The sequence below is a fragment of the Trachemys scripta genome, chromosome 10 (genome assembly GCF_013100865.1).
Source record: "Trachemys scripta elegans isolate TJP31775 chromosome 10, CAS_Tse_1.0, whole genome shotgun sequence".
Classification (NCBI taxonomy): Eukaryota; Metazoa; Chordata; order Testudines; family Emydidae; genus Trachemys; species Trachemys scripta.
The window spans coordinates 51,752,713-51,779,698 of NC_048307.1; the positions used below are offsets into that span (position 1 = coordinate 51,752,713).

Below are 26,986 nucleotides of genomic sequence, written 5' to 3' on the forward strand. Positions count from 1 at the left end.
GCAGCCAGCGAGGAAGGCTTCTGGCTGGGCACCCAGATCTAAAGCCAACACCACCACAGGCAGCAGCCCAGATGTGAGGTCATAGGGTATAGCGGGGTGGGTTTTCTGGGCAATCTCCCCAGTGAGGGGCTGACAGCTGGAGCCACAGCCTCCCTGGGTGGGGGGCGGAGGGGGAGGGACAGCTTGAACTGCAGAGCTTCCTGCAGCCGGGGAAGATCTTGGAGGTGGGTCTGACCTGGAGCAGGCCCTGCAGGGGAAGAGGAAGTCTCAATCCCTGTCTGGGACTTGCAGCTGGAGCCTTGCGCAGGGTAGGAGCTCTGTGGCTGGGCTCCAGATTTCATGGGGAAAATCATATTTCACGGTCCGTGATGTGTTTTTCATGGCTGTGAATTTGGTAGGGCCCTAATTGTAAAATAGGTTGCTGTTATATTTAAAGTAGTTTCCAAATATCCATGTGAACATTTCCTTTTGTAGATTATTTTTACTTTTAATATTGGAAGTATGGCTATATAAATATTTGCAATGGAATTGGAAAAGTTCGAAATGTGGTTTATACATTTTTTGATTCTGGTACTGATCTACTTCTGTGAAAAATACATTAGATTTTGTGGGGTTTGCTTGATGGCAGGGTTCTTTTGTAGCAAAAACAGGCTATTTTCTTCATGGTCCTCTTTTTCAAGTGAGAAATGAAATTTTTAAAATTATGAATTGTCACTGTTTGATGTGAAAATCGGCATTTAATAAAAATGTTGCAAGAAGTTTGATTTTTGGACCTCAAGATGACCTGCAACAATACTACAACATGCATCCGAAGAAGTGAGGTTTTTACTCACGAAAGCTTATGCCCAAATAAATCTGTTAGTCTTTAAGGTGCCACCAGACTCCTTGTTGTTTTTGTAGATACAGACTAACACGGCTACCCCCTGATACTTGCAACAATACTGAAGTTTTTCAGGGGTAGGAATTTCACTCAAAACACATTAACAAGATCTGTGCGATTCTCAATAAGGCCCTAATTCAGGAAAGCTTCCCTAATAAAGACAGTAATTAAGTACATGATGTTGATGGGGATGAAGCACATGCTTAAATTTTAAGCATATATTTAAATGCTATCTTGAATAGGATTGAATTTAAGCACATGCTTAAGTGACTTCCTGAATCAGGGCCTGAAACATTAAAGGGGGCAAGATCATGGCTTGGTGTACATGCACCTGCATGGCCTTCCTGGACCTTGGGTTTGGGTGTGTAGACATGAGTGAGCCCACTAACTCTCCTGAGCAGGAATGGAGGGCATGGGTGCAGCCTTGCCCCTTCTCTCCACACACACTAGCCCTAGGGTACATGTGTCAGGGCTAGCAACAGATTACTCTCCATTTCCCCTTGTTTCTCCATCTTTTCTTTTCCAAGGGCAAATGGGAAGTAACAGGGAAGGAATTGTGATTGGCTGGGTCATGATTTCTTCTCTGTGCTGTACCTGGGATGACACAGGTACATCCTACTACCTTTTTGCAGGGCAGTTTATAAATGTACAGTCTAGCCCTAGAGATTTTAGAAACATGTAAGACTGTAAAGTAGCTGCATTTAGGGTAATAGCTGGTTTTGCAATGATTTTAATAGTAGAATTTTTGATCTACATACTGGAAGTTTTTTACTGGGTTTGAAATTGCTGTATCTTCACGAGAACAGAGTCTATTTTAAAAGAACCATCATTTTTCCAATCAGTTTTTGAAAAACACCTACAGAGTTTGAAAAATTCAGATATCAAGGGAGGAAGTATCAGAGGGGTAGCCGTGTTAGTCTGAATCTGTAAAAAGCAACAGAGGGTCCTGTGGCACCTTTAAGACTAACAGAAGTATCGGGAGCATAAGCTTTCGTGGGTAAGAACCTCACTTCTTCAGATGCAAGTCACTTGCATCTGAAGAAGTGAGGTTCTTACCCACGAAAGCTTATGCTCCCGATACTTCTGTTAGTCTTAAAGGTGCCAAGGGAGGAAGGATACTTAAAAAAATAAATACTGGTCTGTTTTAGATTGTCACGACTGTAACCGATATGGATGATTTCAAAAATGCAGCAGAAAGGCTCATAAGACAGCTCATGAGTTACTAAGTCTGTTGTCAAATTTAGTCATTTGGGACTCCAGAGCAAGCTATTACTCTACTATGAGTATTTATTAACTTTTGTATTGTTCAGGATCCTGTTGTGTTTCAATATTATAAACTTTAAATATTTAAATTTAAATATTTATATATAAAAATTAAAAATAGGTTGGAAAATCTTGTTGTTTTCATTGCCCTTTCCTGGGCATATGGATATGAGGGAGGGTTAATTTCAGTGCAGTTTAGTGATCTAAAGTGAATGTCTTTGAAACCTTGTTTGCTAGTCAGAATCTCTTTTTATTCAAGCTTTGATCAATGCAGTTTAGTATCTCTGTAGCAGACACAATTTTTGCACTGATAGATCTGAAGACGAGACTAGTGTCCTTAAGCAAGGACTCTTCCTAATTTAGACTTGGAGTATTCTGATCAGCTTCTGTATTTGTAATTTTCAGGTCAAATTATAAGAAACTCACATAATTTCAATCTTTAAATAAACAGGGTGGGTATAAACAAGGTAATATCTTTTATTGAACCAACTTTTGTTTGTGAAAGAAAACAGCTTTCAAGCTACACAGAACTCTTTTTTAGGTCTGGGAAAGGTACTCAGAATATCACACTAAATACAGGGTGGAACACATCATTTAGCATAAGTAGTTAACACGCATTCTGAGAGAGACAAGGAGGGTGAAGTAATATATTTTATTGAACCAACTTCTGCTGGTGAATGAGACAAGCTTTCAAGCTTACAGAGAGCTCTGAAGAAGACTGTTAACACCTCTCCACTTCCCCTTGAAGAAGAGCTCTATGTAGCTTGAAAGCTTCTCTCTTTCACCAAAAGAAGTTGGTCCAATAAAAAATATCTTTCTAATATCCTGCGACCAACACGGCTACAACAGCACTTCAGACAGTCTTTAGATAAGTTACCCAGAAATAGAACTGCATCTTCATAATGTTCTAATAGAAAATTTTAAGTCAAGAATAATAAAAAGTGTGTGGCTGGAAAGCTTCTTTGAAGCATATTTCAAGTCTATCAACATTAGTTTCAATTAGTTCTTAACACCTCATTTAAGCAAATGATGCTATAATTATTAACATGATTTATTTAAAATTTCATTGGTGTTTCTAAGGATTTTGTTTTAATCCACCCCTTGTTTGTTGCATTATGTGTTTTGTTAATCAGTACTCTTAGCTTATTTCATGAACATTAAATCCATTTATAAATTGGCAAAATGTTTAGCGGGAAGAAGATTTTAAGTAACTTCGTAACTAATGCTGTTTTAAAATATAGTAAGAATTAGTTTTTGGAAATCCCAGTAAATGTTAATGGTTCGTTTTTATTTTCAGATTGGGACAGTGCAACCTTAAGTAACGAGTCACTCTTGGATACTGTGTCTAGATTTGTTCTTTCAGCTCTTTTGAAACACACAAATTTACTTAGTCAAGCTTGTGGTGAGAGCAGGCAAGTAACTTGAAACTATGTTTAAATCTTTAGGTACTCTCTCTTTTTTTTTTTTTTTTTAATGAAACATTATATGATTTTTCTATTATGGCTCTTTGTAGATATCAGCCTGGCAAAGCCCTGGCAGAAGTATACCGCTGTGTGTATAAAGTTCGGAGTCGCTTGCTTGCTTGCAAAAACATGGAACTTATTCAAACTAGGTCATCCTCAAGAGACAGATGGGTAAGAATGAAAAATATCTGCTTGATTATAGGATTTTGCTCCATGTTGTGAGAAAATATTAATGAAATATTGTATATACTCTATGTATAATGATCACTTTCCAAACGTTTCTTCATTCACTCAGCTAGAAATTTTGCACTTCATTAAAATTACTTTGTTTTTAAAGCATGTTTTCAAATTAAAATGTGGAATATATATATACATTTTTAGTAGCCCTCAATTTCAGTAAGTTATTATTTATTTATTTAGTACCCATTATTTGAATAAGGTGCCTTACAAAGCCCTTAGCTTAAATAGGACACAGTCTAACTTGGAGAAGTTCAGTGCAGGCAATTAAAGGTCGAGGCCCAAGGAATGAAAGCAGACAGAATAGTAGTTGTTTAGCAAATGGAGGCTATTTTGAAAAAAAGGATTTAAAATAAGATCTGAAGGCAGAGGAGAAGATGCATAGGAAAAGGAAATGTGGAAAAAATCCTGCAGAATCAAGAGTGGGAGAAGTGGATATAGGAGGAATCAATGGCAGAGATGTAGGCAAGGGCAGAAGCTCTAAAATGAAACAGAGAATGTTGGGCTGTATATTATATCCTTATTGGTTCTTTTAGTTTACTATTCAAGAACAAAGCCAGTTCAACCAATTAATGTTGAAGCCTTTATTGTTAATGAGTTTTAAGCAGTAAGACACTTCAGAATATGCACAGTTTTTGGTAAATCAGATTTTGAACACTTATTACCTTTTGGCAAATTCAGATTCAGAATGTATCTAGTTTGAATGTTCTTTCACCTTGCATAAAATCAGTAAGTTTGTTTTCTCTTTAATAAAAAAATTAAATGAAGCTCTTTTAAAATGCAGTATAGTTGTAGCCATGTCGGTCCCAACCTTGTCACTTTTAAAAGGCAGGCATCGTATGCTTTTTTGTGTTGTGAGGCTGTGGCATGTGGTTCAGGAGTGTTCTCAAATCATCAAGTATTTGTAGTAACTTATCCACCTGACAGTAAGTAGCAATTATGAGTTGGAGAGAAAGGGATATGTACACCATGTTATAGCCTCCAACCCATAGATTAATACATTTTAAGGACAGAAGGGACCATTATGATCAAATAGTCTGACCTCTTGGGATAACACAGGCCACAGAACCTCACCCAGTAATTTCTGCATAAAGCTCATAACTTCTGTTTGAGCTTTAGTGTACCCTTTAGAAAGATATTCAATCTTGATTTAAAGACTTCAGGGGATGGAGAATCCATCACATCCCTACATAAGTTGTTCCTGTGGTTAATTACTCTCAATTTGCAACTTACTTCTAGTCTGAATGTGTTTAGCTTCAGCTGTGAACAGTTGGATCTCTTTATGCCTTTTTCTGCTAGATTATAGAGCTGTCTACTATCAGAAATCCCTTCCCCATGTAGGTACTTGTACAGTAGGCTCAAGGTACTCTTAATCTTCTCTTGGGTAAACTAAATAGAATTTCTTAAGTCTCTCACTATAAGAAATATTTTACAGGTCTTGAATCATTTCTATAACTCTGTTCTGAACCCTTTCCAGTTTTTTAACATCCTTTTTCGATTGAGAACACCAGAACTGGATACAGTACTCCCGTAATGGTCTCACTAATGGGGTTTAGAGATGTAATACCATCTCTCTGCTCCTACATGATATTTTTCTGTTTATGCATCCGAGGATCCTGTTTGCTCTTTTTAGCTGTAGCACCACACCACACTGTGAGCTCTGGTTCAGTTGGCTATCTACCATAACCACTAAATCCTTTTCTGTATTGCTGCATTCCAGGATACTGTCATACTGTTTAGAGTTTTTAAATATTGGTCCAACATTAGCTTTTTCCCAGTCCTTTAGAACTTCTCCAGTGTTCCAAGATTTGTTTAAGACCAACATTAATTGTTCAGAGAGCTCCTCGTCAATATTTTTGTACTCTTTTTGGTGCAGATTATCTGGTCCTGCTGATTTTAAAAATGATTTTTAATAGCTGCTATTTAAAATCCTCCCTAGTTGCTGATGGAATTGAAAGTATTTCCTTATCACTGAAAGATGTGAATATATCATGCTACTTCTTTCCATATACAGAATAGGAGTATTTATTGACTACTTAGTTTTACCATCCTTATTTATACCATTGTTAGGGATTTTGTTTGCTCCTGAAACATTTAAAGAATTCCTTATTGTCCTTAACCCTACTGGCCATAGATTTTTTCACTGATGCCTTTAGTTTCATTTATCAATTGATTGTTTGTGAACTGGTAATTTGTACTCATTGCTATCTGCTTCCTCTGTTTTCCATGTATTATATATATTTCTTTAATTGTTAATTTTACTTCCCTTTTTAACCAGGGTGTTTTTTAAATCAAAGAAGTCGCCTTATGTGATTTCAGAACTGTAGGTGTTTTGGGACATCTAATAAAGCCTTCTTAAGGCCCAGTTTTTTCTTTCATTCAGTTTTGTTGATGATTGTTTTCAGCTTTGTGAAACTGGCCCTTTTAAAGTGCAAAGTACATATATAATACTAGTCAAGGCTGTGTTCTATGGTTATCATTATCTCCCTGCTATAGTCTTTTTTCATATCCTAAAATTGCTACATTTTGTGTGTGTGAGATAAGTTAACATCTGATCTTGCAGTTCTTACATAGACAAAACTTCCATTCACTTTTAGGAAGTTAAACACACAAAGAACTGCAAATTCATGCTCTGTGAATGTGAAGATAAAATGAGTATTTATTGGATGCAATTTTAAACCAACTCAAATATTGGCCATAGAATGAAACCTTATAAGGATCATATGCCATTTAAAGTGAGAGAACTCTTCCCAATAACAGCATGTTGATGCTATGATGTTGAAGTTTCAAAGTCTGACTCTTGAGCCTAAAACCAAATACCTCATTGTACTACTGCATATATACAAAAGAGCTAAGTAACAGTTTCTATAGAAAGCATCACTCTCAATTTCCTAACTTGTATGTATTTAAAGTCTTTGCCATAATATGGCATTAAAGTAGTTTTCTGCCTTTGATGTTTGTCCAACTCAATATACCAATTAATGCCTTCTCATAGGAAAATAATTTTTTTGTTTAATATATTTCAACATTACAGTTTTTCATTTGGTGAGAAGTGATTTCACCATGTAACAAACAACTTTGTCTAGATGTCAGAAAACCAGGAGTCTGCAGATATTGATCCCCAAGAGCATTCTTTTACTCGGACCATTGATGAAGAAGCTGAAATGGAGGAGCAGGCAGAGAGAGACAGAGAAGAGGGGCATCCAGAACAAGAAGATGAAGAGGAGGAAAGAGAGCATGAAGTCATGACAGCCGGAAGTAAGTAGACATTAAATGTAGGAATGCAATTTCATGGTTTCTAGAAAGGACTGTACATTTGTTTAACAAAGGACAAATTAAAAATTAATCTAGAAGTTTTTACTTCAGACATCCAAAATGTCATTGAGTTTATTTGTGTAAAATTTTAGTGTATTCATTGGGTCAAAATATAAGCAATATTCTGCACTTTTTAATAAATGTGTGTGCGCGTATATAATATACTTTCTATATGTATATGTATGTAGTAACAGATTGATTTTAAATATCTCTTATTCTAGAGTTTGGAATAAAATTTATTGTTGCTAACATTGGATTGGTTTGGAATTTACTGATGTTGTTGAATGCCTGCTTAATCAGACCTTTGTAAAGTTACTAATGTATGTTTTTCAGTACACTTCATATTTGCACCACCACCTGTAAACTTCATGGACTGTCTAGATAATTTGTAATTGTTGATATTTAAATATGGCTTGCAAAGAAAATTGCCAAATTCCTTCAACTTTGGTAGTTTTTGCAGAATTGGGTCTTGTACCCAGGCTAAAAGGGATATTCAGCCTGTTAATTAAAATATTGTGTTTTTTCCTCCTTTGATGAAGCCACATCTAACCATATTAGAATCATAGAATACCAGGGTTGGAAGGGCCCTCAGGAGGTCATCTAGTCCAACCCCCTGCTTAAAGCAGGACCAATTCCCGGACAGATTTTTGCCCCAGATCCCTAAATGGCCTCCTCAAGGATTGAACTCACGACCCTGGGTTTAGCAGGCCAATGCTCAAACCACTGAGCTATCCCTCCCCCCACCTTGGATATTTAGGGGCTAGTTTCCATATCAGTGTGACATTCCCAATATGCTCTATGCTAGTGACTTATTCCCCTCTCCTCAGGGAGGAGCCTGCCAGGGCTGCTACCCTAACCAAGGGGTAAGGAGAACCTGCATAGAAAACTGCTTCATTTCTGCTCCAGGACTTAACTTTGCTTGGGGGGCGGGTCTTGGATAAGACTGTTTTCTAATTTCTGTTGATTTGTAATGACTGAGAGGCCTGCCAAACGTTTGGTAGAAGATTCTTCCCAGTGATCCAAAGCTAACAAAAGCCTAGGCTTGTTTTCCTAGAATCAGGCTGAAGCTATAAAGAGACCCCATTTGCTACCAAACCCAGAGCCATAGACCCACCAACAGGGTCTTCCAGCTTGCACTGGGGAGGGATATAGAACTAGACTGGGCCCATCATTTCCCTTAGAAGAACCTACTTGTTTTGGTTTTGCTCCCACAGCACAGGTAGACAGATTAGGATTCTTCTTGGTTTTAAAATAAAAAAAGCCCTGTAATTGCTAGACTTCCCATTAAAAGAACCTTCAAAACACGGAGCTTGGACTATGAAAAGGACCAAGCTTATGGAGGAAAGTGAGACCACAGAGTAGTATTTCCTCTCTGGAGACAAATCTGAGATTTTGGTCTCAATCCACACAGCTCTAGAGATGTGATTAGGAAAGAATGTGAATAGCCAGCTCATCCCAGATGATTAGGAGAGATGACCTGAAAATTATTACCAGGTAAAGTAATTCAAAACCTGCTATCTAGCTACCTAAATTTCTTTCTTCTGTGGTAAAAGAGCCACAGTCCCTTCTGAAAGGGAATGGGGGAAGTGGATTCATGTCTCCGGAGGAATTTTGAAGCTTCTTCAACAACCTTGACAGCTTCGTGTGTATCTACCCAAACAATATTAGCATGCTCTACCCGAACAATATTAGCATGGACTGATGTATTCCTGAAGATCAGGAATTGTTATAGTCAGGTGGTCTCTCTCTGTAAGATAATTCCAGTAGCAGTTTTTGTTTCCGAAGCATTGCTCAACTCTTTCAGATTTTTTTGCCGGAGCTCTGGGTTTCACCTCTCTTACTCAGACACTGTTGTCTTCAGTTCTGGAGTGGTGATACTACTAGCCTCTAAATATTTGGGAGAAAGATTGTTTGAGAAGACCGTAGCAAAGTGACCTCTTAAGAGGAAATCCAAAAAGAAATTGGCATCTGCCAAATGATGCTGGAACTGCTACAGGCAATATGGGAGAAGAAAATAGTCCTTTTGTGTCTCCCACTGAAATAGAGATATGACTGAAGGGAAAGCCATTTCTCCAGAGGAAATGAACAGACCAAAAATCAAATGACCTCGAGAAGATTTTACAGGCTACCCCACTGCCAACACTAGTTCTTCTGCATGACTGCATATCCCCCAGGTGCATACTGCTACACAAATCCCATTGGTTGGTCTCTGGATCTAGATTTGATTGAAAATTGGAAAGTTTCTTTCTTACTGAAAATTTCTTTTTTCCAAGAATTCAAGTACACAGATGTTGACCAACCAGCACTTGTTTTGGTTAGGCTGCAATTTGGTGTGCATTGGAATTTGAAATTTGAGTAGGATGTATGCTCTGCAGTAAGTTTCACCAGTTTATTGTAAGAATTATAAATATTTAGTTGGAAGCATTTTCTCTAATTGTCATGCTCTTCTAAGGGACATGGCTAACCCTGCACTGCCACTGATGGACAGTGTTCTAGTCAGAAGCTAGCATGCTTAAAAAGCCAGTTATTACTTTTACTTGGTAGCATTTGTTCCTTATTTCCTGACCCTAACATTATAATCCCAGGCCATCCTTATACAGTACCATATAAACAGATTTTGTTCTCTAGGAGGTTTCAGCTGTTTGTTTATCATAAGCACAATGCATCCAAGGAATAGCAGCACACTGACAGTGCCTGCTCTGATCATTGTTATATGTGATGTGTTTTCACCTTAAAAAAATAAAATGTGAGTTTTTAAATGGCAGTGTACAAGCTTTCCTGTTTATTCTGGCTCTTTGAAGGTATTCAGCGGAATGAAAGAATTTTGATCATTCCCTTTCTTGCTCCGTTTTAAATAATTAGATTGCAGTGCACTGCTGAAGGAATTGTTTAGCAGCATGCCAGATTTTACTATTCCCTTCATTTTAAATTTAACATAGTAGATGCTAGACTAAGTAATTAGTCTATATTTGTTAACTTGTTTTATAGATTTTTACTTGTTAATGGATCCTTTTTTTTACTGTTAGGAAAAAAATGTTATATTTTCCACTTGTCAATGCCAATGTTTGGCCTAAACTGAAGATGACGATTTTATTATAATTTAGCTTTGCCTAGACGTTAAGACCTTGTTTTTGTGTTGCATGTTACAGAAATATTTCAATGTTTCCTATCAGCCCGTGAAGTAGCTCGCAGTCGGGATCGAGATAGGATGAACACTGGAAATGGGACTAGAGTTGATGATCAGCCTCCTCAGTCCCAACAGGAACGAAGAGTTAGCACAGATCTTCCGGAGGGTCAAGATGTGTACACTGCTGCATGCAACTCTGTGATCCATAGATGTGCCTTGTTGATCTTAGGAGTAAGCCCTGTTATTGAAGAGCTCCAAAAACGAAGGGAGGAAGGACAATTGCAGCAAACTTCAACTAGTACACCTGAAGGGATTGGACTCATGACTAGGTGGGATTCATTAACTATTTAAAGTAGTTAATTTTCCTCTACTTCTTTCTAAAAATATTTATTAAAATTTAGTCAATAACTCTTGAAGATAAACTCAGGATATGACAACAAAGAAAAAGAATTCAAGGGTTTAGATAAAACAACACTGATGTTTGGGTTCAGAGGGAAAGTGGTGTCTCTCAATTTTTCATAAAAGAACCCAACATGATACGGGCAACCTAGATATAGTATGATATACTTGAAACAACTTGATTTTTTGAAATTGAGTATAGCTGTGTGGACTCATCATAATGAAACCCAGATCATCTAGGATTTAAAATAATTTGATTTGTTGAAAAATTCATATTTTCATTAGTTTGACAAGAGTTTTTGTTTTGTTCTGTGTTTATAATTGTTATATGTATTAGGGTTTTACATATAGTGTTAGTTAAAGATTACACTGCTTATACCCAAAATGTGGGGTTTTAAAAGAAAGTAATAACATAGACAGGCCCTAAAAACCTAATATGAATAGAAATGTTTTTCATGATTTAAAAAAAAAAAAAACAACTAAATATTTCCTGAAAAACAAAGAACTTTGTTAGCCAGATGCATGAAAACCAGAAAGAAAGGCAACTAGTTTCATTGTCTAAATTGCAGTGAAACAGCGTGTGACGTAAACAGTATAAATTCTGGTAGTCAAGTGTATTTTAAAAAATATTTAATTTTAATAATCTAAGGTATTGCTAGTAACACAGATGTAGGTTTTTTTAATCTATCTTGATTTTGTCCTTTTTAACATCTGTCACACTGCTCAGTAGAGTTATACTGAAAGCCTCTCAGTGTTTTTAGCTTTTCTTAGACTGTTTCACATTTAAACTGTATTTAAACGGAAATTTTAATAGAAATTTATAAGGAAGACTTTTTAATTTCAGTTCCATTTTTATTCTTTTTGACTATTTGCTTGGAGTCCAGCCATCAAAACATGGGCAGCTGTGTCTGGTGATGGTGTCAAAGTGGCTTTCATCTTCAGCATATTGACCTTAGGATTCACTTAATGGGTGGGTCTTAAAAGAATATAGTGCCTTTCCTTGTCTGTTGCCATGTCCCCTCTGCTAGAAATCTAAGTGTTTCTGCATACCACTGTATGTAACACTTACCGAAGAACTCAGGGAAATCAGTCATCTCAGGCTGCTATCACATCTGCTGACCAGTAAGAGTGCTGAGGAGCAATAATGTATGCTAATAGAGGGTATTAGTAAACACTTGCAAGCCCTTTCACATCTTATTCCTGTCCCCTTTTGGCCTTGAGACAATCCTGGTTAGACTTCTCCCAAATAAAGCTGTGTTGCCAGCTGAATCAATATTTGACTATCAGTGCCTAGTTTTGTCTGATATAAACATTAATGGTGATACAGGTAGGTAGTATACACACTTTTTATGTTTATATACAAAGTTTAGTTTTTGAATATTATGTCCTGAAATTAATATTTGTAGCAGAGACTTTGTACAACAACTTATGACTGATAATTTACTTTAGTTTTGCATTCTACAAAGAGCATTTGTGAAATAATTTTCTCTTTTATATGTGTATGTTTGTGAGGCAGGAGTGAAAGTCTTACTGCAGAGAGTCGTTCAACCCACTCTAGTTCAAACTATAGGCTGATCAAATCGAGGAGTGAATCTGATTTATCTCAGCCTGAATCAGATGAAGAGGGTTACTCACTGGTAGGTAAAACTAACTTGATGTTTTATACAGTTTCAGTCTTACATCTATATTTTTTCAGATATGAAAGATATCTTAAACGTGCCATTTTGCTTAGAAACATTGTGAATTTGCAGTGGATATACAGAGGAGACCACTGCAAACCACCTGCATTGCTATTGGGGAAACAAATGATTGCACAAAAATGAACTTAAAAATGATTATAGGTTAGTTTAGGTTGTTTCATTGTTGTTCATGAGTAAGGCTACATTTTAGTCATGGGTATTTTTATTAAAAGTCATGGACAGGTCACGGGCAGTAAACAGAAATTCATGGCCCATGACCTGTTCATGACTTTTACTATATACCGCTGACTAAAACTTGGGGGTGGTGGTGCTTGGGGGCGCAGCCCGGGAGGAGGGTTGGCGGGGCGGGGCTGGGCGGGCTCCCTACCTGGCTCCTGAGCTCCACGTGCTGCCTCTGCTCTGCCCCAAGCCCTGGTTCTGCAGCTCCCATTGGCTGGGAACTGCAGCCAATGGCAGCTGCAAGGGCGATGCCTGCTGACAGAGGCAGCACATGGAGCTAGGCACTGGGTGGGGGAGCCCCCTTACCCTCTCCAGGTAAGCACCGCCTCGCACCCCAATCCGCAGCCTGAGCCCCCTCACACCCAAACTCCTGCTGCTGGGGGTGGGGGGAGACTGCCCCAGCAGCAGCCCGTGCTCCTGTCCTGGGGGCTGCCAGAGTTGCTCAGGCGGCCCCCAGGCCTGGCACACCAGCCACTGCAGAAGTCACGGAAAGTCACAGAATCCGTGACTTCCATGACCTCTGTGACAAATACGGAGTCTTATTCGTGAGCAGTATTTACACAGCCAAAGCTATGCCCTACAGTTTTTTTCCCCCAAAGGCTTAGAAATCTTGTTAAATGAAGAACTGGAATATTCTGAGGAACGTGTTTTTTAGATTTACGTCTTACAGACTAACATACTCATGTGGATCATGAAGTTTTGTTAAGAGTCTTTCCCTATTTTTTTTAAGTTATGACAGTTACAGTAATTATTTCTTCAGAAATGTGGTGTGTTCTCTGTCACGTTATTAAAAACTCAGATTGTTTTAACTAAAATAAAATGCTTTGCTTTGTCTCATTTCACTTAGTAGTGAAAAGCTTTAAGAAAGCCTAAATCTTGAGATACTTTTTTGTTGTACAGTTAAAAAGAGAAATGAGGTTTTGTATTAATTCTTTTAAATCTAGAGTGGAAGACGAAATGTTGATTTGGATTTGGCATCCTCACATAGAAAGAAGGGTAAGTTTTTATTAATATATTGGATATTGGTGTAATCTAGTATATTTTAAACTTGCTTTCAGTGTTTTTAAAAGTATTTTTAGATTCACATGAAATAACTTGTTTCTGAAGTATCATATATATGATCTTAGCTCATTAGAATGGTTCATGAAAATTGTTCTCTTATTTTAAAAAAATTAGAATTTTTTAAGTCTCTTAAAAATTACTGTAGACCATAAATAACCACTCTTTGATCATATCTTTGTGTGGCAAAGATGTGTCTAGAGCCCACTGTATATATCTTTTCCTCGTGGGATATTTCTTAGGAGCTAGTGAGAGCTGTTGTATTAATTTAGATGCAATATAGAGGATAAAGGTGTTAGCACAACTCAATTACTGTCCAATGTTAAACAGTGTTAAACAAGGTCTGGGGATTGATATACAGAGTCCTCAGCCTGTTTAATACCGTGCCAAACACATTATAAAACTCAGACCAAGCTTAAGAAATTTGTTGATTGAAACACACAAAAGGAAAACAAAACAAGGTAAAAAGCATTAGAACTTAAATTGATTGTTTATCCAAAACAAACTTAATCAAAACCTATCAAAGTCCTTTCTGGGGACAGTGAATATTGGTTAAAGTCTCTTATGCAGTCTAACAGTCCTTTCTGGTCGAGGAGAAAGTTCTGCTGTTCAGTTCTGAATTGAGAATGATAGTCGTTTTCCTGCCTTAGACAAAACAGACAGACACAGAAGGGAGAGAATAAATAGGACAGTAAAGATGGGGGAAATATGGATTTTGTTGATGATCTCAGGATATAGGGTGGCTGCTCAGTCACGGATGGGATGCTTTGGGTTGGTAAGTTGATCATGACAGCTATGGCTGTGGACGCCAGCTCACCAACCTTGTCAGGGACATCATCTGACTGGTCTGGTCAGGTCCCTTTCCTTCCCTGGTCCTCAGGCTGAGCAGAGCTGGATGGACCATCTCATCCAACTGTGCTGGCACTGTGCAGTACGGCTGATTTCAGGATCCAGTTAAAAACTGAGAGAGAGCAGGATAGAGGTAGGACAGGAGGAAGATAAGGAGCAAAAAGGGGCACCTGAGGGAGGAGAAGACAGCGGGATTCTAAGGTTGGCATCTTTTCTGATGCAGCGATCATGGAATATCAAGGTCTGACGCCATGGCAACAATCCTTCCATCACAGCAGCAGTGGTGATAAAAAGTTCTTCTCACTGTTCTTCCTGAAAGTATCTTTTTAAGGCCTTCAAAAAGGAGTGATGAATGAAATAGCCCATCTCATTATTTTCTGGTCCTCTTGTTCACCAGTTAAATTCAAAGACTGTTTAGATTATATCAGTAAATATTTTGTTTAAATTAACTCAGTCTTTCTCTCTCCTTTTCACATCTTTTCTTAAACAGTTTTATATAATAGCTCATTGTGACAATTCATGAACCTTTATCCACTTTTCACAAGTTGAGCTTACAATTAGGATAAATTTGTATGTCCATTTATTACAACATGAATTCAGCTGTTTTTAGAGAGTTTTCTTTCTACTTTCATTCACTTTCTGAAACCAGCAAGAAGAAACTGATGGGGGATGTTCATCTGTCTATCATAGTGAAGTTCTCTATCCTGATGCTTATAATGGATTTTTGTCATAGAATGCAGTTCAAAGCCTTCAGAACTCTAATCCAGAAGATGAATGGCACTTGATTTGGCAGAGGGTAGGAGGGCAATTTTCTGTTTACTATAAATGTAAGTCCAAGTACGTGACCCTTCTAGTTGATATCATATCAGTCTGAAGAATCTTAATGGTTTTCTTTTCAAGACTATCAAAGAGTCATCTTGGAAGTAATGGAGGGAGCAAAGCATATGTCTTGTCTTTAGAGCGGGAGGTAGGGATGTATGTGTCACAAGAGTGAACAGCTGATGCTAAAATAATTTGAGTTCAGTGTTTGAACTCTACTAAGGCTTGGAAACTAACTTTGTAGTTAAGATGTATGTGGAGTTTGGGGAAGCTTAAATATTGTAGAGAGATTAAGATAAATTTTAGTATTCTTCTGGTTAGTTGATAGCTCTTTCCTAGTTATGAAGGAGACTATTTAGAGAGATCATTTGTTAGCATGTGAGGGTTAGATGCTTAGGGTACGTCTACACTACCCACCAGATCGGCGGGTAGTGATCGATCTATTGGGGATCGATTTATTGCGTCTAGTGTAGATGCGATAAATCGATCCCCGATCGCTCTTCCGTCGACTCCTGTACTCCACCGCGGTGAGAAGCGGAAGCGGAGTTGACGGAGGAGCAGCGGCAGTCGACCGCGCGCCGTGAGAATACGAGGGAAGTCGACTTCAGCTACGCTATTCTCGTGGCTGAAGTTGCGTATCTTAGGTCGATCATTCCCCCTACCCCCCCAGTGTAGACCAGGCCTAAGTGAGATAAGACTCATAACTGGAATATTGGCATAGATGGGGATGGCTTGATCAGGAAGTAGAGGCAGAAGAAAAAGGGAGTAAAATATATACAAGAATATATACGCTTGTTCTGAGGTCCAGAAGGAGGTCAGAGGCAGACCAGTTAAAAGCCTCTGGGTAAAGATAAAAGGGAAAAAACAGGTGATATCATGGTAGGGGTCTAACTATAGAATACCAAATCAGGTGGATGAGGCACTTCTGAAACAAATAACAGAAATATCCAAAACACAAGACCTTGTAGTAATGGGTGACTTTCACTACCCAAACATCTGTTGGAAAAGTAATACGGAAAAATGCAAAATTTCCAATAAGTTCTTGGCATGTATTGGGGACAACTTTTTGTTTTAGAAAGTGGAGAAAGTAACCAGGAGGACAGCCCTTTTAGACTTGATTCTGACCAACAGGGAAGAATTGGTAATGAATCTGAAAGTGACCATGAAATGATAGATTTCATTGTTTGAAGAAAAGGAAGGAGTGAGAGCAGCAGAATAAGGACAATGGACTTCAAAAAAGCACTCAGAGAACTGGTAGATAATATCACATGGGAAGAAAATCTAAGGGAAAAAGTTCAGGAGAGCTGGTATTTTGTCAAGGAGACATTATTAAAGGCATAACTGCAAATTATCCCGATGGGAAGGAAAGATAGGAAGAATAGTAAGAGGCCAATGTGGCTACATTAGGAGGCTAAGGAAAAGAAAATCAAAAAGGAATCCTACAAAAATTGGAAATATGGCTGAATTGCTAAGGAGGAGTACAAAAGAATAGCACAAGCATGTAGGGACAAATTCAGAAAGGCTGAGGCACAAAATGAATTACATGTACCAAGAGACATAAAAGACAATAAGAATAGGTTCTTATTCTTTTAAATTCTTTTAAATACAAGAGAAGCAAGAAAAAGACAACAGAAAGTGTCGGTCCTCTAGCTAGTGGGTAAGGAGAGCTAATAACTGATGACATTAAGATGGCTGAAGTGTTCAATACCTATTTTGCTTCAGTCTTCACTAAAAGGGTTAATGGTGACCTAGATACTCAACACAATTATTATTAACAACAAGGGGGAAGGAACACAATCCAGAATTGGGGGAAAATAGCTTAAACAATATTTAGATAAGTTAGATGTATTCAAGTCAGCAGGGCCTGATGGAATTCATCCTAGAGTACATGAGGAACTAGCTGAAGCAATCTCAGAAATGTTAGCAATTATTTTTAGAACACATGCAGGACAGTTGAAGTCCTAGAGGACTGGAGAAGGGCGAAAATAATGTGTTTATAAAAAGGGGAACAAAGAGGACTCAAAAAGAACGAGGAGTACTTGTGGCACCTTAGCCCTGGTCTACACTACGAGTTTAGGTCAAATTTAGCAGCGTTAGGTCGATTTAACTCTGCACCCGTCCACACGACCAAGCCTATTTTGTCAACTTAAAGAGCTCTTAAAATCGATTTCTGTACTCCTCCCCGGCGAGGGGTTTAGCGCTAAAAATCGACCTCGCTGGGTCGAATTTGGGGTAGTGTGGATACAATTCAACGGTATTGGCCTCCAGGAGCTATCCCAGAATACTCCATTGTGACCGCTGTGGACTCACTCTCAACTCAGATGCATTGGTCAGGTAGACAGGAAAAGCCCCGGGAACTTTTGAATTTCATTTCCTGTTTGGCCAGCGTGGCAAGCTGATCAGCACAGGTGACCATGCAGAGCTCATCAGCACAGGCGACCATATTTGTCAAAATTTCCAAGGGCATGATGGACAGAGGCTACAACAGGGACACACAGCAGTGCCGCGTGAAAGTTAAGGAGCTGAGTCAAGCCTACCAAAAAATAAAGGATGCAAATGGTCACTCCGGGTCAGAGCCCCATACATGCTGGTTCTATGATGAGCTGCATGCAATTTTAAGGGTGGCCCCTACCACTACCCCACCACTGTCCATGGACACCTGCAAGGGGGGAGTCTCGTGCAACAGGGGTGAGGAGTTTGAAGATGAGGAGGAGGTTGAGGATAGCGCACAGCAGGCAAGCAGAGAATCCCTTCTCCCCGGCAGCCAGGAACTGTTCATCACCCTGGAGCCAATACCCTCCCAAGGCGGACTCCCGGACCGTGAAGCCAGAGAAGGCACCTCTGGTGAGTGTACCTTTGTAAATATAATACCGGGTTTAAAAGCAAGCGTGTTTAATGATTAATTTACCACGCCAAGCCAGTAGCAAATAGTCTGGAATCATTGCAAAACAAAACCTTGCAGCGAATGGGCCCGGGCTTTGGTGGCATTCAAGCAACATCCGTTCTTTATCTCTCTGTATTAGCCTCAGGGGAATGATATCATTCATGGTCACCTGGTTGAAATACAGGAAATTTGTTTAAGGGGACATTCAGAGGTGCCTGTTCCTGCTTGGCTGTTTGCCTTTGGCTGAAAATAAATCATCCCCGCTGTTAGCCATGCGGTGGGGGGAGGCCCGTTCATGCTGAGCTGTTTGCGTTTGGCTGATAGAGATCTTCCCTGATATTAGCCACAGAGTGGGGGAGGGGTGTGTGTGAAGCGATCATCCCAGAGAATTTGGGAGGGGGGGTTGGATTGTGCTGCACATTCACCCTAAAACCGCAGCCCCTCCTTTTAAATGGCCAACTCAACGGGCTTTGCTTGGTATGGGAAAGGAGGGTGCTCCTGTTTTGAAACCGTTCCCACATGTTATGAAGGTTGAAGAAGCCGAAACCCTTTGCCTTACCATGGCTGCCTGCAAGCCGAATTCTGTTGCCCAGCCAAGTGTGTGTGATGTCTCACACCAAACCGGTGGGCACTCAGTATAAGAGGCAAAATGCGACCTTGTATCAAAAGCACATGTGCTGTGTAATGTGAATCGCTTGATTCAGTGTGAAATAGTCTTCCCTTTGTTCTCTAAAATATATCTTTTTAAATACTACTCTCCCTTTTTTTCCTCCCGCAGATGCAAATGTTTCTATGCTCCCTCTCTCATCTCCATCCCAGAGGCTAATGCAGATTAGAAGGTGAAAAAAACGCACTCACGATGAGATGTTCTCGGAGCTCATGCAGTCCTCCCGCTCTGAAAGAGCTCAGCAGAATGCGTGGAGGGAGACAATGGCAGAGTCCAGGAAAGTGTTAAATGAACCCGATGAGAGGAGGGAGGAGCATGCTGAGAGGAGGCAGGATGCAATGCTGAGGCTAATGGGGGAGCAAACTGACATGCTCAGGCATCTGGTGGAGCTGCAGGAAAGGCAGCAGGAGCACAGACCGCCGCTGCAGCCCCTGTATAACTGCCTTCCCTCCTGCCCAAGTTTCATATCTTCCTCACCTGGGCACCCAGCCACTCCACCCCAGAGGATTGCCAAAGCAACAGAAGGCTGGCATTCAATATGTTTTAAACTGTAGTGTGGCCTTGTCTTTCCCTCCTTCACTCATCCACCACCCCACCCGGTGCTTCCCTCCTCACCTACCCCTCCCTGGCTACCTTGCGAGTTTTCCCCCTATTTGTGTGATGAATTAAACAATAATGACTTTATTGCCTCTGAAATCGGTGATCAAAGGGTGGGAGGTTGGTTGGCTTACAGGGAAGTAGAATGAACCAAGGGGATGGGTTTTCATCAAGGAGAAACAAAGAGAACTGTCACACCGTAGCCTGGCCAGTCATGAAATTTCTAATTGCCCTGGTGTCTGGCTGCATGTAATTGGACACCAGGCGATTTGCCTCAACCTCCCACCCCGCCATAAATGTCTCCCCCTTACTCTCACAGATACTGTGGAGCACACAGCAAGCAGCAATAACAATGGAAATATTGGTTTCACTGAGGTCTAACCTAGTCAGTAAACTGTGCCAGCGAGCTTTTAAACGTCCAAATACACATTCTATCACCGTTCTGCACTTGTTCAGCCTATAGTTGAACTGCTCCTTACTACTGTCCAGGGTGCCTGTGTATGGCTTCATGAGCCATGGCATTAAGGGGTAGGCTTTTCAACATCCCCAACGGTAATTTTCTGGTCTGGGAAGTAAGTTCCTTCCTGCAGCTGTTCAAACAGGCCAGAGTTCCTGAAGATGGGAGCATCATGCAACTTTCCCAGCCATCCCACATTGATGTCGGTGAAACGTCTCTTGTGATCTACCAGTGCTTGCAGCACCATTGAAAAGTACCCCTTGCCATTTACGTACTGGCTTCCAAGGTGGTCCGGTGCCAAGATAGGGATATGCGTTCCGTCTGTCACCCCACCACAGTTAGGGAATCCCATTGCAGCAAAGCCATCCACTATGATCTGCATATTTCCCAGAGTCACTACCCTTGATAGCAGCAGCTCAGTGATTGCATTGGCTACTTGGATCACAGCAGCCCCCACAGTAGATTTACCCACTCCAATTGATTCCCGGCTGACCGGTAGCTGTCTGGCGTTGCAAGATTCCAGAGGGCTATTACCACTCGCTTCTCAACTGTGAGGGCTGCTCTCATCTTGGTATTCTTGCACTTCAGGGCAGGGGAAAGCAAGTCACAAAGTTCCATGAAAGTGCTCTTACGCATGCAAAAGTTTTGCAGCCACTGGGAATCATCCCAGACCTGCAACACTATGCGGTCCCACCAGTCTGTGCTTGTGTCCCGGTCCAGAATCGGCGTTCCACGGTATGAACCTGACCCATTACCACCATGATGTCCAAATTTGCCAGGGCCCGTGCTTTGAGAGAAGTCTGTATCCATGTCCTCATCACTATCGCTGTCGTCGCCTCCTCGCCTGCTTTTGCAGGTTCTGCACATACTGCAGGATAATGCCCAAGGTGTTTACAATGCTCACAACAGCAGCGGTGATCTGAGCGGGCTCCATGCTTGCCGTGGTATGACATCTGAAGGAGCGCAGGAAAGCAGAGTTGCAGCAGAATCAGATGACGACAGATGCCACGAGAATAGATATTTATACAGAACGACAAGAGGCCCTGCGAGGTGGATTCATGGCACCAGGAGAGCAGAGCTGCAGCGGAAGCAGTGGAGGACTATGGTTAGCACCGCGCACATTTCCCGAGGAAGAAGAACACGTACCCAGGAGCCCATGACAGACAACATGGAGAAATTCGCTATCGAGGCAATAGCTGCAGAGCAGAGTTGCAGCGGAAGTGGTGTATGACAACGGTTAGCAGTTCTACTGCACCATCTGCTGACAGCAGCACCCAGGGCACAACAGTGGCAGTGTCGGTGAGCTGAGCGGGCTGTACGTTTGCTGTGGTATGGCGTCTGCACGGAAAAAAGGCGCGAAACAATTGTCTACCATTGCTTTCACGGAGGGTGGGGAGACTGACAACATGTACCCAAAACCACCCGCAACAATGTTTTTGCCCCATCAGGCATTGGGAGCTTAACCCAGTGGTCTCCAAAGTGGGGTGCCTGCAAGAGGATCCTTGGGGGTGTGTGGCAGGAGGAGCGTTTTTTTGCTTCTGTGTGGCTGGGGGTGCATGCTCAAAAAAATTTTACTGATAGGGGTGCGCGATCAAAAAAGTTTGGAGACCACTGGCTTAACCCAGAATTCCAATGGGCGGTGGAGACTGCAGGAACTGTGGAATAGCTACCCACAGTGCACCACTCCATAAGTCAATGCTAGCCATGGTAGTGAGGGCGCACTCCTCCAACTTAATGCGCTTAGTGTGGACATACGCAATCGACTGTATAAAATCGATTTCTAAGAATCGACTTCTATAAAATCAACCTAATTTCGTAGTGTAGACATACCTTTATAGACTAACAAATTTATTAGGGCATAAGCTTTCGTGGGCTAAAACCCACTTCGTTGGATGCATGCAGTGGAATACAGTAGGAAGATACACACACACACACACACACACACACACACAACATGGAAAAATGGGTATTGCCCTATCAACTCTAACAAGACTCATCAATTAAGGTGAGCTATTATCAGCAGGAGAAAAAAAACTTCTGTAGTGATAATCAGGATGGCCCATTTCAAACAGTTGACAAGAAGGTGTGAGTAACAGTAGGGGAAAAATTAGCATTGGGGAATAGTTTTTAGTTTGTGTAATGACTCATCCACTCCCAGTCTTTATTAAAGCCTAATTTAATGGTGTCCAGTTTGCAAATTAATTCCAGTTCTGCAGTTTCTCATTGGAGTCTGTTTTTGAAGTTTTTTTGTTGAAGGATTACTACTTTTAGGTCTGTAATTGAGTGTCCAGGGAGGTTGAAGTGTTCTCCAACTGGTTTTTGAATGTTATAATTCTTGATGTCTGATTTGTGTCCATTTATTCTTTTGCATAGAGAGAGACTGTCTGGTTTGGCCAGTGTACATGGAGAGGGGCAGTGCTGGCACATGATGGCATATATCAGATTGGTAGATGTGCAGGTAAACGAGCCCCTGATGATGTGGCTGATGTGATTAGGTCCTATGACGGTGTAGCCAATATGTCCATGTGCACATATGTGCTGTCGCTTGCCAGATTCCACTTGCTCCCTGTCCAAGTATTATACAAACAAATGAATCCCACTTCTGCTCCCATTTGTGTGGGAGCTCAAATGGTGACCTTGAACTTGAGAAAGGAGCTACTGTTTTCAGTCTCCTTCCAGCAACAAAGCTGGTCACAGATGCCTTAGGGACAGATTGAGGCACCCACCTGAACCACCTTCAGATGCAAGGCACATGGTCTCATAATCATCTGAAGCGCCATATGAACCTCTTGGAACTAAGAACCATCCGACGAGCCTGCACTGCTTTCCTACTTGTTCTTTGGAACTCTACTCTGCAGATCCTGACGGACAACGCTTCAGCTATGTACTATATAAACAAACAAACAAGGTGCTCAATTATCCATTTGTCTGGAAGCAGTCGAGTTATGGGAGTAGTTCCATCAGCACAGAGGGAGGCTGCTAGCGCTCCACCTTCCAGTAGTCAGCAATGACCTGGTGCACTTACTGAGCGGAAACATAGTAACTAGACATGAGTGGTCACTGCAGAAATCCATCTAGGCCCAATATTCTGCCAGTGGGGGACCCCCTCCATAGGTCTGTTTGCCATAGTAGACAATGCCATGTGCTGGGACTTCTGCTCTAGAGGCAGGGTGAGTCCAAGCTCCCTTCCAGATGTCTTTTTTCTTCAAAAGGCTCGAGGACTCCTATATGTCTTCCCGCCTATCTCCCTGATTCCCTGTGATAATATCCAACATCAGGGACAAATTTACAGCCATTAAGATAGCTGCCTACTGGCCAAGTCAGTTTTGGCTCTTGCATTTCCTGCAGATGTCCAGACCGCCACCCATACACCTTCCCATTCACTTTCTCCACACCACTCCTTATTCACTTTCTCCACACCTCTCATGATTTTATATACCTCTATCATATTCCCCCCTTAGTCTCCTCTTTTCCAAACTGAAAAGTCCTAGTCTCTTTAATCTCTCCTCATATGGTACCTGTTCCAAACCCCTGATCATTTTATTTGCCCTTCTCTGAACCTTTTGTAATGCCAGTATATCTTTTTTGAGACGAGACCACATCTGTACGCAGTATTCAAGATGTGGGCGCACCATGGATTTATATAAGGGCAATATAATATTTTCCGTCTCATTCTCTATCCCTTTTTTAATGATTCCTAACATGCTGTTCACTTTTTTGACTGCCGCTGCACACTGCATGGACGTCTTCAGAGAACTATCCATGACGACTCCAAGTTCTCTTTCCTGATTAGTTGTAACTAAATTGGCCCCCATCATATTGTATGTATAGTTTGGGTTATTTTTTCCAATGTGCATTACTTTACATTTATCCACATTAGATTTCATTTGCCATTTTGTTGCCCAGTCACTTAGTTTTGTGAGATCTTTTTGAAGTTCTTCAGTCTGCTTTGGTCTTAACTATCTTGAGCAGTTTAGTATCACCTGCAAACTTTGCTACCTCACTGTTTACCCCTTTCTCCAGATCATTTATGAATAAGTTGAATAGGATTGGTCCTAGGACTGACCCTTGAGGAACACCACTAGTTACCCCTCTCTATTCTAAAATTTACTATTTATTCCTACCCTTTGTTCCCTGTCTTTTAACCAGTTTTGAATCCATGAAAGGATCTTCCCTCTTATCCCATGACAACTTAATTTACATAAGAGCTTTTGGTGAGGGACCTTGTGGTTTTCTGGAAATCTAAGTACACTATGTCCACTGGATCTCACTTGTCCACATGTTTGTTGACCCCTTCAGAGAGCTGTAATAGATTAGTAAGACATGATTTCCCTTTACAGAAACCATGTTGACTTTTCCCAATAATTTATGTTCTTCTATGTGTCTGACAATTTTATTCTTTACTATTGTTTCAACTAATTTGCCTGGTACTGACGTTAGACTTACCGGTCTGTAATTGCTGGGATCACCTCTGGAGCCTATATAGTGGGATCCACAGACAAGTTCTTGAAGAACAGTTACTTACCTTACACTAACTGGTTCTTCAAGGTGATTTCCATGTGGATTTCATGACCCATCCTGTGTCTCTGGTTTTTAGAGTCCTCTGTAGCAAAGACTATGGATTGCAAGAGAAGTGAGTAGGTAGTGGCTGTCCAGCCCTTTATCCCTTTGCACAAGGAGACGCGTGCATGGTCCCAACAGACACTGATAGCCAAAAAGTCCAGCCTTGTGTGCATGACTTGCATGTGCACCTATAGTGGGAGCCACACTTGCTACAACATCTTGAACTGCAGTTACCGTAGGGCAATTAACTATTTTTTTTCTCCTCGTTGCAGCTCAAGGCAATCAATTATTGTGACTTGTTTAAGATCTTGGATTTGTTAATTTTGTTATTTTCTAGGGAAGAATATTGTTGTTTTAGGGGATTGATAATGGAGCTTTAGGACTCTTTCTTACTGGTTTGAATGATGAGTTGGTGCACAGAGATGTCAGTCTTCTGTATGGGAAGGAAAAAGGGCAAATGGAACCATGCAGTACCATAGGAAGTATTTTCTGTTCCTTTTGGTTACATTCTGTTCCTTTTATTTGAAGAGAAACAAACATTTAATCGTGTAGCCCCATTTTGGGGATGAGAGTTACTGGTAGTATCTCACTTCGGATTATGTCAGCCCCTTCAAAACAGAGATATTTGCCTCCATCCTAAACATCTCTCTAAACTGGAAAAAAACAATAAGTCTGGTAAATAAAGTTAACTGGGAATTAAGTTTTCTGGAAGAGGTTCCCAGTTGTTACAGTTGTATAAAAACTGTTTCCTATAAGTTATATCTTGGAGGAAGGTGGGGGGTATGGGGATTTAGTGGGAAAACTTCCCTAAAGCAAATTTCTTCAATAAATGGTGTAATTTTTTTCTTAAAGAACTTTCTAGCATAGTAACTGTATCACTTTGCTCTATAGAATTAATTAGGTGCAACCATGAGGAGAACAGAATTAAAGTTTATCTTGCTGTTTTACAAAGGCATTTCCCTGAATAGATACGGAGTTGCTTGCATCCTTGGTCTTTGTCCTTTTCAATCAGCTCTGGTTTTGTCTTCTTATTTTCATATAAATACAATTTCAATCCATAACAATTTTGCTCTTAATTAAATATTAACATAATAAGTCATTCCAAATATTCTACTCTTGAAAAAAAAGTTGCCTCTCTAAACTGAGTTTTGTGTGTGTGTCCATCCGTCCAATGAAAATGTTCCCAGCAGTCCCCTCCATATGGATTGCTGCTTCCTACACGCAGAGATGAAGGTAATGCAGAGGTGGCAAAGATTGTGCCAAGCCATCTGTAACACCTTCTTCATGTGCAGTTTGTCCCCAGAGTTATGCTTTCATGCCAACAGAGCAGCAAGCTCTTGAGAGGGTTATATCTCTTTAGAAATAGTATATTTCAAATAGTTTTGTTAAATTGTGTGTTACTGAACTGAACTTTTTCCCTGCCCAATTCCTCTTTCCCCTGGGCTTAACACTCACTACTTGACATGGTCAGACTTAGTGTATGAGCACCACCAGCAATATAGTTAGTGGGCAGTGCAAGAGTTGCTAAAAAGGAGTTTGCCCTGCTTGGTCATTCTGCAGGCAGGTGTGGAAGGAAAGCTTTGCTTTTTCACCTACATGAACCTCAAGTTCTTATTAGATCCAAAAATGCAAACAGGGACTGAATGGCTAATTCTCCACTCCCTGTTTCTTCAGATGCTCCACCTGAGCAGTAGCATGACAGCAAGGCCCCTTCTTCTGCCCTCGGATCCTTTGGAGCTCTTAGACCCACCCATTACTCAATCAGATTCTAGAAAGCCACCATCAGCTTCCACCCCAGCAAGGTAGAAATCCCTCCAAAAACCTTCTGTGAAATGCTTTCGGCCATTGGAGATGGAGAGGAGAGATTAGCATCTTTCCTGGGCCTCCCTCTGCCTTCTCTTCTCCTCTCCTCTCTTCGTCTATTATTGATTCATCATCTTCAGTCTTGCCAGACCAGAGAGAGCCCCCAGCACTGATGTAGCTCAGTAGGCAGCATCCTGTCTGCATTCTTTGTTCATATCCCTCGGATCTTTTTCCCAGTTCCTTTACAGCAGGAAAGAGTGAGTGTTAATGCATCTAAATGGTGGTTTGTGCAAAAAACCACCAGATTCTGCATATACATTTGTGGTAAATACACACACATTTAGACATGCAATCATACATACAGTTTTGTGGGCAAACAAAACCAAGAGTGTTTCTGTCTCAATCTGTTATAAGTTGGAATGTTGCACAAATGTCTGTGATGAAATGTTATATTGCTCAGATGTTCTTTAGTACAGTTTCTTAAATTTCTAGTAACTTGAATGATAACCAACAGGATACAATAGTGCAGATACCTTAAATCTAAAATATCTACTGTTGCAGTAATAGAAATATTTTTTGTAGCTGTAGTAGTCAGTGTAGTTCTGAATTTTTGAATTAAATGATTTTAATTCTTAAGTATGGAATATAAATATATATAATCACATAGATATAAATGCAACAGAAG

At 40.4% G+C, this 26,986-nt stretch overlaps 1 protein-coding gene across 7 annotated transcripts in view; it reads left to right on the plus strand.

Moving 5' to 3' along the window:
* The window catches only part of HERC1 (HECT and RLD domain containing E3 ubiquitin protein ligase family member 1), a 206,680-nt gene that overhangs the window by 88,365 nt on the left and 91,329 nt on the right, over nt 1–26,986 (plus strand). For 6 of the 7 annotated variants that reach the window (XM_034783387.1, XM_034783388.1, XM_034783390.1 and 3 more), the window contains 6 exons: nt 3,441–3,555; nt 3,657–3,777; nt 6,930–7,101; nt 10,308–10,614; nt 12,201–12,321; nt 13,548–13,599. In XM_034783387.1, coding sequence (XP_034639278.1) covers nt 3,441–3,555; nt 3,657–3,777; nt 6,930–7,101; nt 10,308–10,614; nt 12,201–12,321; nt 13,548–13,599 — 888 coding nt within the window. The remainder of the gene's footprint in view (nt 1–3,440; nt 3,556–3,656; nt 3,778–6,929; nt 7,102–10,307; nt 10,615–12,200; nt 12,322–13,547; nt 13,600–26,986) is intronic. The other variant, XM_034783392.1, reaches the window with a different exon arrangement.